The sequence below is a fragment of the Balaenoptera musculus genome, chromosome 6, assembly GCF_009873245.2.
Source record: "Balaenoptera musculus isolate JJ_BM4_2016_0621 chromosome 6, mBalMus1.pri.v3, whole genome shotgun sequence".
Lineage (NCBI taxonomy): Eukaryota > Metazoa > Chordata > Mammalia > Artiodactyla > Balaenopteridae > Balaenoptera > Balaenoptera musculus.
The window spans coordinates 11,279,662-11,294,754 of NC_045790.1; the positions used below are offsets into that span (position 1 = coordinate 11,279,662).

At 55.3% G+C, this 15,093-nt stretch overlaps 2 protein-coding genes across 10 annotated transcripts in view; one reads left to right on the forward strand and one right to left on the reverse strand.

Moving 5' to 3' along the window:
• Positions 1–381: 381 nt before the first annotated feature.
• CHRNA2 (cholinergic receptor nicotinic alpha 2 subunit) lies at positions 382–10,297 on the forward strand. The gene is made up of 6 exons (XM_036856182.1): positions 382–454; positions 1,431–1,582; positions 2,020–2,064; positions 4,729–4,838; positions 7,885–8,893; positions 10,087–10,297. Exons 1-6 carry the CDS (start codon positions 382–384, stop codon positions 10,210–10,212), a joined length of 1,515 nt encoding a protein of 504 aa, XP_036712077.1. The 3' UTR covers positions 10,213–10,297.
• Positions 10,298–12,043: 1,746 nt separating this feature from the next.
• PTK2B (protein tyrosine kinase 2 beta) overlaps positions 12,044–15,093 on the reverse strand; it is a 130,388-nt gene continuing 127,338 nt past the window's right edge. For all 9 annotated transcript variants that reach the window (XM_036855480.1, XM_036855481.1, XM_036855487.1 and 6 more), the window contains 2 exons: positions 14,800–14,880; positions 12,044–13,116 (listed from right to left, as the gene is read on the reverse strand). In XM_036855480.1, the coding sequence (XP_036711375.1) occupies positions 12,901–13,116; positions 14,800–14,880 (297 nt within the window). In that variant the 3' untranslated portion in view covers positions 12,044–12,900. The remainder of the gene's footprint in view (positions 13,117–14,799; positions 14,881–15,093) is intronic.

A 15,093-nucleotide genomic window follows, 5' to 3' on the forward strand; every position in this document is an offset into this window, starting at 1 on the left:
ATCTCGACTTCATAGCTTTTTAACTATGTGGCTTGGGCAAATCAGTCAACTTTTCTGAACATCAGCATTTTTTAAATTTAAATAAAAGAGGTAATAATAACCCTTCCCCATACCTTCCTAGGGGTGATGGCAGGCCCAAATGAGGTCAAAGGTGTGAGGCACGAAGGTTCACTTGTGTCAAAGATGCATCATCCTAAGAACACTTTCCTGGGCTCACTCAGGCTTGGCAGTCAGAGGGAGCCACGTGGAATCCCCAGGGAGCTCCGCCGTGCCAGCTACCCAGGCCCTGCTGGGGAAGCGGTCCGAGGTTCAACCCACAGCCAAGGCCCGGCCTGCCCTCCTTCTGATGTCCAGTGGCAGCCAGACCCCTCCTCTGAAGCCATGGGCCCCGCCCGCCCTGCACTCCTGTCCACGACAAAGCTCGGGCTGTGGTGGCTTTTTCTGATCCCGGCAGGTGAGTGGGGATGGTCCCTAGGGCATCCTGTCACACCTGTGAGCTCACACATGCCTCAGGGAGGAAACTCCTGCTGGTGGGCTGGTGGCAACCGCCAGAGCCGCAGGGGAAGTAGCTGTTCCACCGCGGGAAGGTGGGGGGGGGGCGGCGATCGCTGCGTCACCTGAACCCCCCCAAGTCGCAGTGCTCCCCATGTGCAAAATGCCAACTACACTGTGACCCTCCCAGGGCTATTGTGTGGTGACCTGGAATGAGAGCCTGTGACTAGCGCCTGGGATACCATAGCACACAGCAGCTGTTCTTATCGATGTTCTGAATTTTAGAGCAGTAGTTCTCGACCTGCTCAGGCAGGAGAACCCTGAAGAGGTGAACACGGTGAAATCAGACACAGATGATTCCATCAGACAACTGGGGACACTTTGCCCAGCTGATGAGAAGGAGCAAATGCCTGTGGTTTGAGGATAAACAGGCGAGATGCTCCAAACGGAAGAGAATTTCATGGTTAGCATTAGTGGTTCATTACAAGAGGATGGGAGTGAAAGTTCCCGGGGCCAGGTTCACGATGACACTTGAAGCCCTTACCCCTGCAGCTCACCCCACACAATCGGGCGTCTCCCCCACATTGCTGTCCTTTGGGGCTCCCCAGTTCCAGGCTGGATTTCATCCCCTGTCTGACTTCTTCCCACTGCTCTGCACCCCTCTCAGCACTTGTTTTCACCCCTTATCCATCAGTCACAGAGTAACTGACATTTCTTGAGCACCAACCATGTGCTGGTTGCTTTGTAAGCTCTAACAGACATGATTATATTTCCTCCTCGACAGTGTTTTGAAATAGGTTCTGGATTAGTGTGCCCATTTTGCAGATGAGGAAACTGAGGCTCAGTGAGGTTAAGTGGCTCTGATTGGACAGGAGAGGGAGCCAAGCGCCCAGCACCAAGGACTCCCGGAGACCCCTCTCTCCCCTCCTGTCCCACAGCATCCGTGCAACAGGCCTCCCCCACCCAAGCCGAGGACCGCCTCTTCCAACACCTCTTTAGGGGTTACAACCGCTGGGCGAGGCCGGTGCCCAACACCTCGGACGTGGTGATCGTGCACTTCGGGCTGTCCATCGCCCAGCTCATCGATGTGGTGCGTCTGTCCTACCATCCTTTGCCCCCTTGGGATCAGCCCCAGGCATGGGCCCCTTTCTGGGGCTCCTCGTCCCTCCCCAGCCCCAACCCTCCCAGCCCACCTCAGTCAGAGGATCACCCCTCGGAGCCTGGGGATACTCCATCTCCCTCCTGCTCTCAGCCCTGAAACCCCTCCTGGGAGGGCGTTGACCGGCAGCAGTGGGTTTTCTAAATGCCCTGCCCTGCTTGTTCCACCTGACATAAGCCCAGAGGACCCAGTGGAGATAACCTGACTGAGGGTGGCAGTGTCAGGAGGGGTGGTGGGTTGGCTGGGCTTGTGGTGTCACCTAAGAGGTTCTCTGGTGAGTGGGGGGCCTGAATAAGCCCCTCCTACTCTACCTTGTTTTCTGGGGCTCGTTCATCACTCTAATTGCTTTCTTTCCCGCTACCGGCCAGGATGAGAAGAACCAAATGATGACCACCAAAGTCTGGCTAAAGCAGGTGAGGGCCCCTCCCCCGGGCAAGACAGGAGCAGGGTGGGAACCCACAGACAGACCCCAGCCCCTCCCAGGACTCTTCTACTAGAAGCATGATTCTGAATTTACCTTTTGCCTGAGTTGCCACCCAGGATGTTCCCAAGGCCAGCCAACTGCAGACTGCTTCTCGTGAGGGGCTGTGCTCTTGTGCGGCCAGGCTCTGTCCAGCACCTGAGAATGTCACCTACAAGAGCCACGTGGTCCCCTTTCTGGGAGTGGGCATTGCCTATGTCCCTGCTACCGTTTGCAGATCAGCTCGCCGAGTCATCACCGAAAACCATGCGAGGTTTAATTCTGCCCGTTTTACAGCTGAGGAAAACAGAAGCAGAGGGCAGCTGGTCTAGACAAGGGTGGCCCAGGTGTGCCCCACTCAGAACCCCAGGCTCCTTCTGCAGGAGAACGCTGAGTGTTCTGTGTCTACACTGCCTAACAAGCTACCCCCAAACTCACTGGCTTAAAGCAACTGACAGTTTATTACATCTTTAGTTTTTATGGCTAGGAGTTTTAGTGGTTTCTTCTGCTTTGCACGGGGACTCCTGGGGTTACTTGGTGGCATTTGGCTGGTGGCTGGTCTGCTCTGGAGGGTCCAAGATGGTTTCACTCACAGGTTCATCCCTCAGCAGAGATGTCTGGAAGTCTCTGGAAGGTTCTGGAAGCCAGGCCCAGCTGGGCTCTTCTCCTCCAGGCACTTTCAGGGTCTCTCTGCCTGTTCTCTCCAGTAGGAGAGTTCGGACTCCTCACCTGACGGCCCAGGGACCCCAGAGCGAGGATCCAAAGAGATAGGAAATGAAGTTGTTGTCTCTTAACCAGAAACTGGCTCAGCACCAATCCTGGCCAATGGATGGGTAGCCCTCTTTGATGTGCCATTCTTGGGGCAGAACTTGGGGGCACAGGCTTTATAACAGCCTGAATATATTCTCTCCTCTTTACAGATGAGGTGCAGAGCCATGAAGGGACTTGGGAAGCTATAGCAGTGCAAGGGTCAGACCTAGAACCTGGGTGGACATAATTGTCCCCATAGGCCAGTTACCTAGGCTTCAGGGACTGGAGTAGGGAGGAGAGGAAGGAGCACTGGAGCAGGAGTCAGGCCAGCCAGCACCGCCTCTGATTAGCCTGTGATACCATGCAAGTTAGTCTCAGAGCCTCACTTTGCTCATCTGTAAAATGGGGACAATATAATCTATTGCCGATTAATATAACACAACTTGGTGTGGATGCCCCCCAAATGTTGGTTGAACCTGAAAACTTAACAGACAATGGACTGGGGGAAGGGGGTACATTTATGAAGACCAATCCCTTTCAAAATTATTCCTCAATGTCCTGAGAAACCCTGACAATTTTAGCAACATTTTTATCTTTCCTACTTTGCAAGTCTGGCCCCTCTCTCTGCCTAAGCCTTCCCCTACAGAAAATCAATCAGCACCACTGCTGGGCCAGCATCTTCCCAGGTGTGGTTTCGGTACCAACGGCAGTTTTGTGAGATGATTTTAGTTGGCTCGCAAACCTTTTTTTAAAATAGTCATATATTTCTATTTTAGTGGATGGTTTCAAGCGCTGTGGGTTTTCCAGTTATTTCAGTGATGTAAAATTCAAAAATGTATGTAGGTTTAAAAATAATGAACTAATTTAAAGGAAAATACTAAGTAAATGCTAATATAGGCAGTGCAAATATATTGGCAAAAATTATGAAACTGGGACTTGAGTGCTTGAAGTTTGGGAACCATTGGGCTGGATCAGTGCTTTTCCTCTCATGTGCCTGCTTCCTGCAAACACTCCTGTTTCCCTTACTTCTTCCTGGATCCCTAGCCAGTTGATGTGTTTGTGTAAATGTTACACGACTATCCTTAGAGGGGAAAAGGCACCACGCATGGAGACTTTTCAAGGGCACATCACTGCCCTATTTTAGTGCAAATGCACAAAAGCAAAATGGCCCCTAGAATTAGGGCAAGTTTGGAGACAGGGAAGGCTGGGTTCAAGCCCCAGTGCTGCCACTTATTGACAGCGTACCCTCTAAGCCTCACTTGAGAAAACAGATTCGCTTGGACCAGCCGGTGGAAACAGGGCTCCTAGGGGGCGCTCTAGAGCACAGTTGGAAATCCACCGCGTGACTCCCCTTTCTCAGCTGTGTAACTCTGATAAAGGGGTTGTTTTACCCCTCTTGTCCTCAGTTTCCTTATCTGTTAGATGGGGAAATACTCCCACCTGCTCTGCACTCTTTGCCCAGCTGTCCCATTGAGGGTCTTCCTAGACAGGGGGTGTGAAAAACCTTTGTAAACTGCGATGCACTAAAAAACGTTACTACAAATGAGTGAGGCTGCTTGCCGGGGTCGTCCAGCTAGGGAGTGGCAGAACAGAGGCGGGACTAGGGTGACCCGTCCTCCAGATGTGCCCGGGACTTTGAGTACAAGAGTGGGGGCAAAGCGAGGGCTAGATTATTTTAGACTGGACTCCCCGTTCCCATCTTTCCGGGCATCGCGGCCCTTTCTATTCTGTGGGGCTAGGTGAGGAGCTCCGGGCGCTCCGGGCGCTCCAGAATCCGGCTGCTGGGCGTCCCCAGGCTGCCCTAGGTTTGCCCCGAGGCTCCCTCCCCCGGCAGGGCTGCTGACCTGACTCCCCTCCCCACGCACAGGAGTGGAACGACTACAAGCTGCGCTGGAACCCGGCCGATTTCGGCAACATCACATCCCTCCGGGTCCCTTCGGAAATGATCTGGATCCCCGACATCGTCCTCTACAACAAGTAGGAAACGGCTGGGGTTGTGGAGGCCCCTTGGGACCCCTGAGACAGGGGGTTCCCTGCGAGGGGCGGGTAACGTGAGGCTTGGCTGGGTTGGACTTGGGAAGTGCGCCCCCTTGTGTCCAAGCTGCGTGGCCTTCCTTTCAACTCCTGCTTTGCTCATCCTCGCCGCACCACCTTTTCTCTTGATTCCCTTATTTCTTTCATCTTGTTCTCTCACTCATACACCCAAAATTTATTGAGCACCTACTGCATATCAGTGCCTGCGCTGTGCTACTGGGACACAGCTGTGCCAACACTGAGCATTATTTGAAAAATATGATTGGTGCAGGCTGTGAAAACAATGCCTAAGTGTTGGAGTTTTGCAGGATGGCATTATTGTTGGAACAGGTAAGCAGCATCCCAGGGTAACAACTTTGAAGGGATCAAGCATGGGTATTTTAAAAAATATTATTTATAGTTGCCCTGTATTCAAAACCAAAGAGGACCAATCTTTGAACATAATGACTAAAAGTTAGTAAAAGGCAGGGGAGTCTAAAGAGAGCCCCAGAGGACCAAGTCGGTTTTTTTTAAAATAGAAGATATAAAGAGCTATAATTTCATTCATGTTTGGCATCAGGTAATTCTTCATTTAGAAATGAAGAACTTAGATGTTTGGCATGATGTTTGTCTAAAAATATTTTCTGAAGTGGGGCTCTAGGGAGCACTAGTTCCTGGAGATATGAATAGGTATGAAAAATAGTTCTGTGGTCAAATAATTTTAGATAACATTGTATGTCGTTAAAACCCTTTCTGCACCCCAGCCCCAGTCCTTTGGAAAATGTCATTTTAAATGTTGTTAGAACTTGTACAGACAAGAAACCCCTTTAGCCCAGCATTTCCCAATTCATTTGACCCACATTTAGAAAAGCTATTTTTAAACAATAGAATAAAGGGAAACAGATCCACTTCTGAAGTTAGGTGTCTCCAGATAGGTCAGAGGGGGGTGACAGTGATCCCTTTACACTGCCCAGTCCTGGTCAGGCCCAAAGCCCTGTCATCTGAGCCATCTCTGTAAACACACGTTCAGCATGAATTACCTGCAAGGTCTAACATTGCCACTGGACTCACGGACCCCTCACCCCATATCTGCACCCAGGATCTCTCTAGTTTCTGTTTCCTGTGCACCTGGCAGAGGGCAGGAGCAAAGTCCTAGCATCAGATAGGACCCAGAGTTTTAGGATTGCCAATAAGGCTTTGGCCAGTGTTACTTGATTATAACAGGACATTCTTTTGATGGGACAAAAGTTCAAACCAAATTCTTGCAGACATTTAAAGAAGGGTATCTCCTCCACCCACTCCACTTCAGGTTAAGAAGACCAGGGGAATTGCTTCTTTCCTTCCTCAAAATGGGGGCACATGTTGCCATCTAGTGGTGCTTCTGTATGATGACAAAAATGCCTTGAAAATTTTTTTTTTAAACTTTTGCCCTGATCTGTTTGTAACTCCCTTTCAAAGTTCCGGTTTCCAACCTGCCTAACTCTCTATCCTGGAACTACTTCAAGGGAAAGAAGTCTCTCTTCCTGTGTATTCTTTCTTTTTCTTTAATTTTCTTTATTTTTGGCTGCGTTGGGTCTTTGTTGCTGCGCGCGGGCCTTCTCTAGTTGCAGCGAGCGGGGGCTTCTCATTGCGGTGGTTTCTCTTGTTGAGGAGCACGGGGTCCAGGCACGCAGTCTTCAGTAGTCGTGGCACGTGGGCTCAGTAGTTGTGGCTCACAGTCTTAGTTGTTCCCTGGCATGTGGGATCTTCCCGGACCAGGGCTCGAACCCGTGTCCACTGCATTGGCAGGCGGATTCTTAACCACGGCGCCGCCAGGGAAGTCCCTCTTCTTGTGTATTCTTCCGGTTCCCCTGTCTTTAGGACTGACCGTGGGAACTGGAGAGGGAGGGAAGGCGGGGGCTGAGAGCTCACTGCGCCACCTCGCAGGGGGAAATCGGACTCAGGCCCGACTGGTCACCGCTGTTCCAGTGTCCCCTGCGTCCTCATGGGCCCTTAGATGCCTTAAGGGCCCTCACGACGCCCACTCGGGCCCCGCCCTCACTCACGCCCCGCCCCCAACTCGGCCCAGCAGCTCCTCCAGCCCAAACACACACTGTGAGTTTTATCCTTTCCCTCCTCTGTTCCTTGTTCTGCGGATGCTCTGCTGGTCCGCTCTCCACCCCCAGCTTTCTGCCAAATCCTACCATCCATCAAGGCTTTGCTAAAATGGCAGTGTGCGCGGTGACCCTGCTCACCGGAAGCGGGTTCCCCCCAGTAGTTATAATGCTGTTGCCAAACCGCCTGCCTGGTGTTGTAGGTGTTCAGGCCTGCTTCTCATTTCCTCGTGGTTCCCTAAGGGCAGGCATGAGTCTCCCCTCCACCAACAGCTCCTGCAGAGGCCCCAGTGGGTGCGGCTGGCTCAGAAATGCATGTTGAAGGAAGACGGACGGCGTCTTCCTTCACCAGCAAAGATGTCAGGTGTCTTCTGAGCAGAGAAGTAAAAATCTCAGGTATAAATGACATGACCCCCAGCAGAGGGGCTTACTCACCATCTGCAGGGGTGGCGGGGTGGAGGAGAGAAAAAATACTCATATAAACAATCACTCTAAAATGTTAAATGAATACAGACAGGCCATCAAACTACATATATACCACATGATCACAAAAACGTAAAAATGCTGTATGTGTTATCTAGATGACAATCAAATATATATGAGATATAGATATATCTCATATATGTATAGATATAGATCTATAACATCAAAACGTTAATAGTGGTTATTTTTAAAATTCTTGGTACTTTCCTATATTCTTAAAAATTCCTACTTTTGTAGTTAAAAAGATGGTGTTTGAAAGACAACTCAGGTAGCTCTAGATGTCTGTGTGCTGGGGAGTCTTACTTGCTCAAATCCCAACAACCTGACCCGGTCCGGCTGTGTTACTGGGGTCCCCCTGCTGAGGGTTATCTGGAGCAGTCTGGCTTGGGTGCCTGGGGTGCGCAGGGTCCCCCCAACGCCTCTCCTCTCCGCAGTGCAGATGGGGAGTTCGTGGTGACCCACATGACCAAGGCCCACCTCTTCTCCTCGGGCACCGTGCACTGGGTACCGCCCGCCATCTACAAGAGCTCCTGCAGCATTGACGTCACCTTCTTCCCCTTCGACCAGCAGAACTGCAAGATGAAGTTCGGCTCCTGGTCGTATGACAAGGCCAAGATCGACCTGGTGCAGATGGAGCAGACGGTAGACCTCAAGGACTACTGGGAGAGCGGCGAGTGGGCCATCGTCAACGCCACGGGCACCTACAACACCAAGAAGTACGACTGCTGCGCCGAGATCTACCCTGACGTCACCTACTACTTCGTCATCCGTCGCCTGCCGCTCTTCTACACCATCAACCTCATCATCCCCTGCCTGCTCATCTCCTGCCTCACAGTGCTCGTCTTCTACCTGCCCTCCGACTGCGGCGAGAAGATCACGCTCTGCATCTCCGTGCTGCTCTCGCTCACCGTCTTCCTGCTGCTCATCACCGAGATCATCCCGTCCACCTCGCTGGTCATCCCGCTCATCAGCGAGTACCTGCTCTTCACCATGATCTTCGTCACCCTCTCCATCGTCATCACCGTCTTCGTCCTCAACGTGCACCACCGCTCCGCCAGCACCCACAACATGCCCCACTGGGTGCGGGTGGTCTTTCTGGGCTGCGTGTCCCGGTGGCTTCTGATAAGCCGGCCCCTGCCACCCTTGGAGCTCCGCGACCCCCCAGATCAGAAGCTCTGCCCCTCCTACCGCTGGCTGGAGACCAACGTGGATGCGGAGGAGAAGGAGGAGGAGGAGGAAGGCAGATGGGCGTGTGTGGGTCATTTGTCCCCCTTCACAGGTGTCCCTTACAGCCATGGTGGTCGGCACCCAGGGGCCTCGGGTCCCAAGGCGGAGGCCCAGTTGCCGGAGGGTGGGCTCCTGCTGTCACCCCGCATACAGAAAGCACTGGAGGGCGTGCGCTATATTGCCGACCACCTGCGGGCCGAGGATGCTGACTCCTCAGTGAGTGGGGGCTGGGTGAGGGGCCCGTCCCCCGGGGGACTCCACCAGCCTAGTCGGGAGCCATCCCTCCAGGGTGTCAGCTTGGGTCAACCCAGGCTCCTCCATGAGGACCCATCTCCCTTAGTCACGACCTTGGAGTCTGGAATGAATTGTGATGGAGAATGTCTAGCTGGCAGCTCTGAAAACGTTTATTGGGTGGGTGGCAGAATAGCAGTGAGAATGTTCCCGCTCGGCCTAACTGGGAGACAGAGGACAGAGATGGAGGGGGTCTCCCCACGCCATCCTCACGCAGGCCATTTCCCACCATTGCCCGTAGGCGGGGGTGGGGGGGGGAGGAGTGGGGGGAGGGGGAGGGAACTCATCAGGAGACCCCAAACAATCCAGCCTCCCCCTTTGTCCTGACGGGCTCCTCTTCCTTCCTGTTCTGGGCTCTGGGCATTTTGTGAAAGTCACTATTCACTCACAAACACTGAGGAAGCTTGGGTGGGCCTGGTGGGCTCCCCTCCCCTGCCCCCTGCTGTGTCCTGCATTATTAGGTAAGCAAGCCACTGCCCAGGGTCACAGAATCCTTCTTATCAACTTAGGGAAGGATGAAAGGCCAGGAGGTTATTACTGGGTGGCCTTGCTGAGTAGATAAGACAAATTAATTGTTATCTAATCCGGGAGCAGCTAGGAGTCCAGATCCACTTGCCTGGGCTGTAGGCCCCAATTCCACAAAGCCCCTACCCCCCTGCAGACACCACCCCGCCCTTCCCTGGGCCACACCTACCCTCACCTACCCCCCCAGCGAGTGGGTGAGTGGGTCGGGAGGCAACATGGGGGCCCAAAGTCTTCACCATTTTGTAACTTCTGAGTGTTGCGTTTAAATCACTGCAGGCCCCCTGGGAGGGTCCATGCCCCTGGGTGATTCTAGAACCTTATGTGTCCCTCCAGCCTCCCTTACCTGGAACTTGAGAGCCTATGGAAAGGCTCTGGGCTATTGTCATAGGGGTGGTATAGGACGGGAATCTCTAGGAGAGGGTTGTTTGAGTCTTGAGACATCCCTGTTTACCGCCCCCCCCCCCCTTAGCTCCCAAGGTCTCAGTGGCGTCACCGCTATCCCCAGTGCCATTCTTACAGGGGCTGCACATGCGCGGGACACCTCCCCTTTCCCAAGGCCTCCGTCGGTCACTGTGCACCCATCTCCCCTGCAGGTGAAGGAGGACTGGAGGTATGTGGCCATGGTCATCGATAGGATATTCCTCTGGTTGTTTATCCTCGTTTGCTTCCTGGGAACCATCGGACTCTTTCTCCCTCCGTTCCTCGCTGGAATGATCTGATGCCACATCGCCTGCTTTGGCCCATACGTGACACAGCTGACCGTCTTTAACGGCTGCCGCCTCTGGAGTATGCCTTTGGGGTCAACACCATCCAACTACAGGTGCCTTTCCATGGCGTCCAGACATGGAAGGCTTCTTGGAATGATTCACTTGACATTATTGTAGTTTGTGCTGAGAATCTGCTGGGCACGGAGCCCTGTTCGGATGCTGAAGAGCTGGGCCAAAAGGAACTTGCTCTGCAGAAGGTTACGACGTGGTGGTGACAACGTGAAGACGTATAAGCTGCTCCCAGGATGCAGACTCTGAGGGATGCGGGTGGGGGGAACCCAGGGGTTGGGGAAGGGCCATGTGAGGAGGCTCAGACCTCAAAGGAGGGGTGTGTAGGGAGAGAGTGCCTCGGGGCGGTGGAAGGGCTGTGAACAACATTTGGGATTCAGGAACGAGCCCCCAAAGGCAGGGGGACAGCCAGGCTGAGGTGGGCTTGAGGCTGGGGAACAGAGGGAGGAGGTTGGAAGGGGAAGAGGAGGAGGAGGGCCACAAGTGGGGCAGATGCAGGTAGCTGGGCCGTCCCACCCACCTGGAAGCTCTTGTGACAGCCCAGACTTCCCCCTACCTTTAGCACCCCCCCCCCCCCCGCTTCCCCGTTGCAGACCGGCTCAGCACCAGCCGGCCCTCCGAGAGGTGTGGCCGCACTGAGACTCCCCACCTGCAGGGGCGCTATCTGTCCTTCAATGCGCATGGACAAACCAGAAGGACACCTCCAGCCATTCCTGACCCAACTCAAGCCCGCGGTGCGCTCCCTCCCTCCCGCACAGGGTGAGTGGTGGTCGACCCCCAGGCATCCAGGACTTTTGCTCTGAGGAACTGAGAGGAATGAACTGGATGGCTTTGGACCCTGAGACGTTGCAGGAACCCTTCCCTTCCCAGCCTGCCCGCCCTTCTTACCCGGAGCCCCGCGATGTCTTCTGACCGGCTCTGTGCAGCCTGTCCTGCCCCTTGGAATCCCGCAGTCCCTCGCCCTGAACTGAGAGGAGCTGCCGGAGGGATCGGGCCTCACCCCAGCACCGTCCAGCCCGAGGGCAGAACCTCAGCCCTAACAGATGTGGCACTGGGTCCTCCAGACAGGGTGGGGACCCTGGGTGAGCAGCCAAGCAGGGCAAGCATCTAGTTCTCTTTGACCTTCGGAGTCCTCTCCTTCTGAGCCCCACTTGCTCTCCCTGACAGACCCCGGGGGACCCTGCCACAGCGGGCCCAGTCCTCCTGCCTCAGTTCTCTGCGAGACCCCCACTCAGAGGCCATTCTGGTTTCTGGTGTCTTCTGCTCTGCGGACGCAGCTTCAACCTCCCCCGTCCTCCCCGCTGGCTCTCCTGGAGCAGTGGTGCTCCCAGACTGGACCTCCTGGTGCAGCGATGTTCCCTCTGGTTATTCCGTTTCCCACCCAACTGGCAAGTGAGTAAAGAGATCAAATAAAGATGAAGGCCTGCTCAGTCAGCGGTGGGACCCCTCCCCAGCACCCCCGGGACCACCCCAGCCCCTCAGAGCCCTGGCTATTTGATGGCAGCTGGGAGAGTGCCATTGGCATCCCTGTGTGGCCCTGGAGGGGCTGCCTGGGACCCCACTGGAAAGTCGCCCTTGGCTCAGGTGCGGGGTGCAAAGGCCTGGGGCAAGCGCCTGACCCCGCCGCCCTGGCATCACCGCGTGCCCCGGGGGGCTGAGCCCTGGCTTCAGCCTTTGATCTTTGCCCAAAGTAAGCACAATCGATTCCTTCCAGGGCCGCGGCTGGAGGTCATCGTTACCCGCCCCGAAGGTCAAACAAACAAAACAATCAAACCACAAAGCAAATGGTACAATTTTAATTCATCCACAAGTCAAATAGAAAGAAGGTAAAAGAGTGTTCTGCACAAACACAAGAACGGGAGGGAGGGAGTGGATGAGAAAGCGGGAGAGAAGACAAGTAAGAAAAGAGAAGGAAGGGGCCAGGGAGGGAAGAAGGGAAAGGGGGCGAGGAATGCGGGTCGCGCCCCAGTCCAGTTTGGCCTCGTCTCTCCCCTTCTCCCCTCTTGGCGCGCGGACAACACAGTCGCCTGTGTCCCGACTCCCAGTAGCTTGTCCCTGGACTGTCCCAGGTCTCCCCTCAGGGGGACACACGGCTGCCAGTCCAGACCAAACGCACATTAAATAAATTCCACTATACACTGTACAAGAAAGCCAGCTCCATCCCTCACGGCACCAGCCGCCCGCCTCCCCAGCGAGAGCCCCTCCCGGCCCCTCCCTCTGTGCACGGCGTGGGGCGGGGCTCCGTGGGCGCGGGAGGAAGGAGAAGGAAGAGCTTGGTTCCCCGCTGCCCTTTACACGATGCGTAAAGCCGGCGTGGCCGCAAGGGGCCCCCGCGTGACCCCCTCAGGCCAGGCAGCAGCGGCTGGCGGACAGCGGCCCCGCTCCCTCTGAGCCCTCTGTCACCCCCTGCCGTCTGCAGCCCTGAGGCACCTCTGTCCAGCTGCGGCCTGAGCAGCACAGTCTGGGGGCGGGGTGGGGAGAGGGGACGTGCAAAATGGCAGGGGAAGAAGGACTCTCCTCGCCTGCCCCCCCCCCCGGGGGGACCCACAGGACCGAAGGTCAGGCAGGGGTCGGGGCAGGGAGGGACACGGCGGGCGGGGGCGGAGACGCAGGCGGGGGGCGTTGCCCTCTTCACTCTGCCGGCGGCTGGGCCAGGTTGGCCAGAACCTTGGCCTGGTCCACGGCGTCCAGCAGGTTCTTGGCATCCACAGCCAGCGTGTGGGAGGCGGTGAGCATCTGCCGTTTGCACTCCTCACTCAGGGAGGTCACGGCGTTTTGCTGCGCCAGTCGCATCTTATTGATGAGCTCCGCCAGGTCCTTGTTGAGCAGTTTCTGGGTCCCCTCGATCTGTAGGAAGAGCACACGGGAGGGGCTGGGACCATGAGGGGCTGCGACGTGCAGGCCGGGAGGATGGGGAAGCCACACGGGAGTCCACCTGGCGCTGGCCCAGAAAGTCGGATGTTCTCTGGGGGGCGGGTCTGACCCAGGCTTGGGCTGAATCCAAGGCCAGTGCCTGCTGGGGGCCAGGTCGGCAAGGACAGACACTGCGGGCACCCCAGGCCCCAGCCCGCCTACGCCAGCCCCCTCCGATCCAGCCCCAGAGACCCTCCCTTTGTGCCATCATACCCTCGTGCTGGCCCGACGTGGGTGAATGGTCAGGGGTCAAGTGCATTCACTCATTTGTTAACTGTGTACCATCAAATCAAGAGATCAGGGACAGCGGTTTGGACTGTAGGGTTTTATTTACCGCCATATCCCCATGCCTAGTGCACTGCTGAACATATACTTGGCGCTCAAGAGATATTTATCAAGTGAAATGAATGACTGGCGCTCTCAAGCCGGACAGGACAGCCTGGGCAGGGGCTCCTCTGGGTTCTTGCTGCCACGCAGAGGGAGCCTGGGAAATGCCCAGACGCTCCTGCCCTATGCGTGGTCACAGTGGGGACAGTGGTGGGATGCAGTGGTCACCTGTGTCACATTGCTGACCACTGGGAGATGGTGGGTCAAGCTACAGCCTGGCAGGGGGTGCGGTGTTCTGCTGGAGCCTGTGGCTGGTTTCCAGACAGAAAACCAACACATGTTCAGAGGAACAGCCTCAGTTTCCAGTTCTGCAGTAACAAATTACCACAAACGCCGTGGCTTAAAACAACGCACGTTTATTCTCTTACAGTTCTGGAGGTCAGAAGTCTGGAATGGGTCCCATGGGGCTAATGTCAAGGTGACGGCTGGGCTGCGTTCCTTCTGCAGGCTCGAGGGGAGAATCTGTTCCCTGCCTTTTGCAGCTTTGAAAGGCTGCTGCCTTCCTTGGCTTGCGGATCCTTCCAGCAGTGGCATCATTCCAACCTCTGCTTCTATCATCACATCTCCTTCTCTGACTCATAAGACCTCTGCTTCCACCTCCCTCTTACAAGGACCCTTGTGACTACATTGGACCCACCTGGATAATCTCAAGATCCTTCACTTAATCCCATCTGCAAAGTCCCTTTTGTCATGTAAGGTCACATAGTCACAGGTTCTGAGATGTAGACATCTTAGGGGGCATCACTCTGCCTACCACTGGGACCATCTCAAGTTAGAGCACCAACACTCCCATTTTTGTTTTCAGTGATTGTTTCTCACTTAAATAAAGAAAATCGATTAAATGATCAATTGAAGAAACCTTAACGGCTATTTCCATGACGCACTCACCTTGACCTTAGTATGGTGGGTACTAGACAAAGAATCACAGGGGGCGGTAAAAAGGAGGGTGTGTCATCCTTTGCATGTCCTCACGCAATAAGAAGTCACCACAACCATCTGAGACCTAAACTAGGAAATTCGCCCTAGGAAGCCGGCCGGCTCCCTGGGTGCCAACTCCGCCCCCATGTGGTGCCTTCCCAGATACGCCGTGCAGAGCCATCCGCTGGCGGCTCCCAGCACAGATGAGGCTGCCCGAGGCGGCCCTTCTGAGTCTCCTGTGCGAAACACAGCTGGCGCAGGTGAAGGGGGCAAGTGACAGCTGATGGCACCGACTGGCACGAGGACACTCACCTCTGTCCGCGAAGACGACGGCAAGGAGGGCAGGAGGTCGTCCACACTCCCGATGAGCTTCCGCAGCGTCAGGCCCACGTTCTGGGAGAGAAAGGGGCGGGGCGACCGTCAGCTTTGCTTCTTTTGAGAAAGCCACGTCTCCCTTGGGAAGAGCCCTGCTGGGATGGTGCCTGCCTTCCGAGGCTACCTGGGACTAGATTCCCTTTGACCCCCTGGCTCTAATGGGGGTCTTCCTGGGAGAGGCACCTACCCGGCAGCCTGGGATGCTCGGCCCCTCCCCCTCCCTTCCAGGGC

What these genes read in the sequence shown, in the direction of transcription:
- CHRNA2 (XM_036856182.1), top strand. Translation starts at nt 382, where the DNA reads ATGGGCCCCGCCCGCCCTGCACTCCTGTCCACGACAAAGCTCGGGCTG. An exon ending in GCTTTTTCTGATCCCGGCAG is followed by an intron (nt 455 to 1,430) that starts GTGAGTGGGGAT and finishes CCTGTCCCACAG; the next exon opens with CATCCGTGCAACAGGCCTCC. An exon ending in GACATCGTCCTCTACAACAA is followed by an intron (nt 4,839 to 7,884) that starts GTAGGAAACGGC and finishes TCCTCTCCGCAG; the next exon opens with TGCAGATGGGGAGTTCGTGG.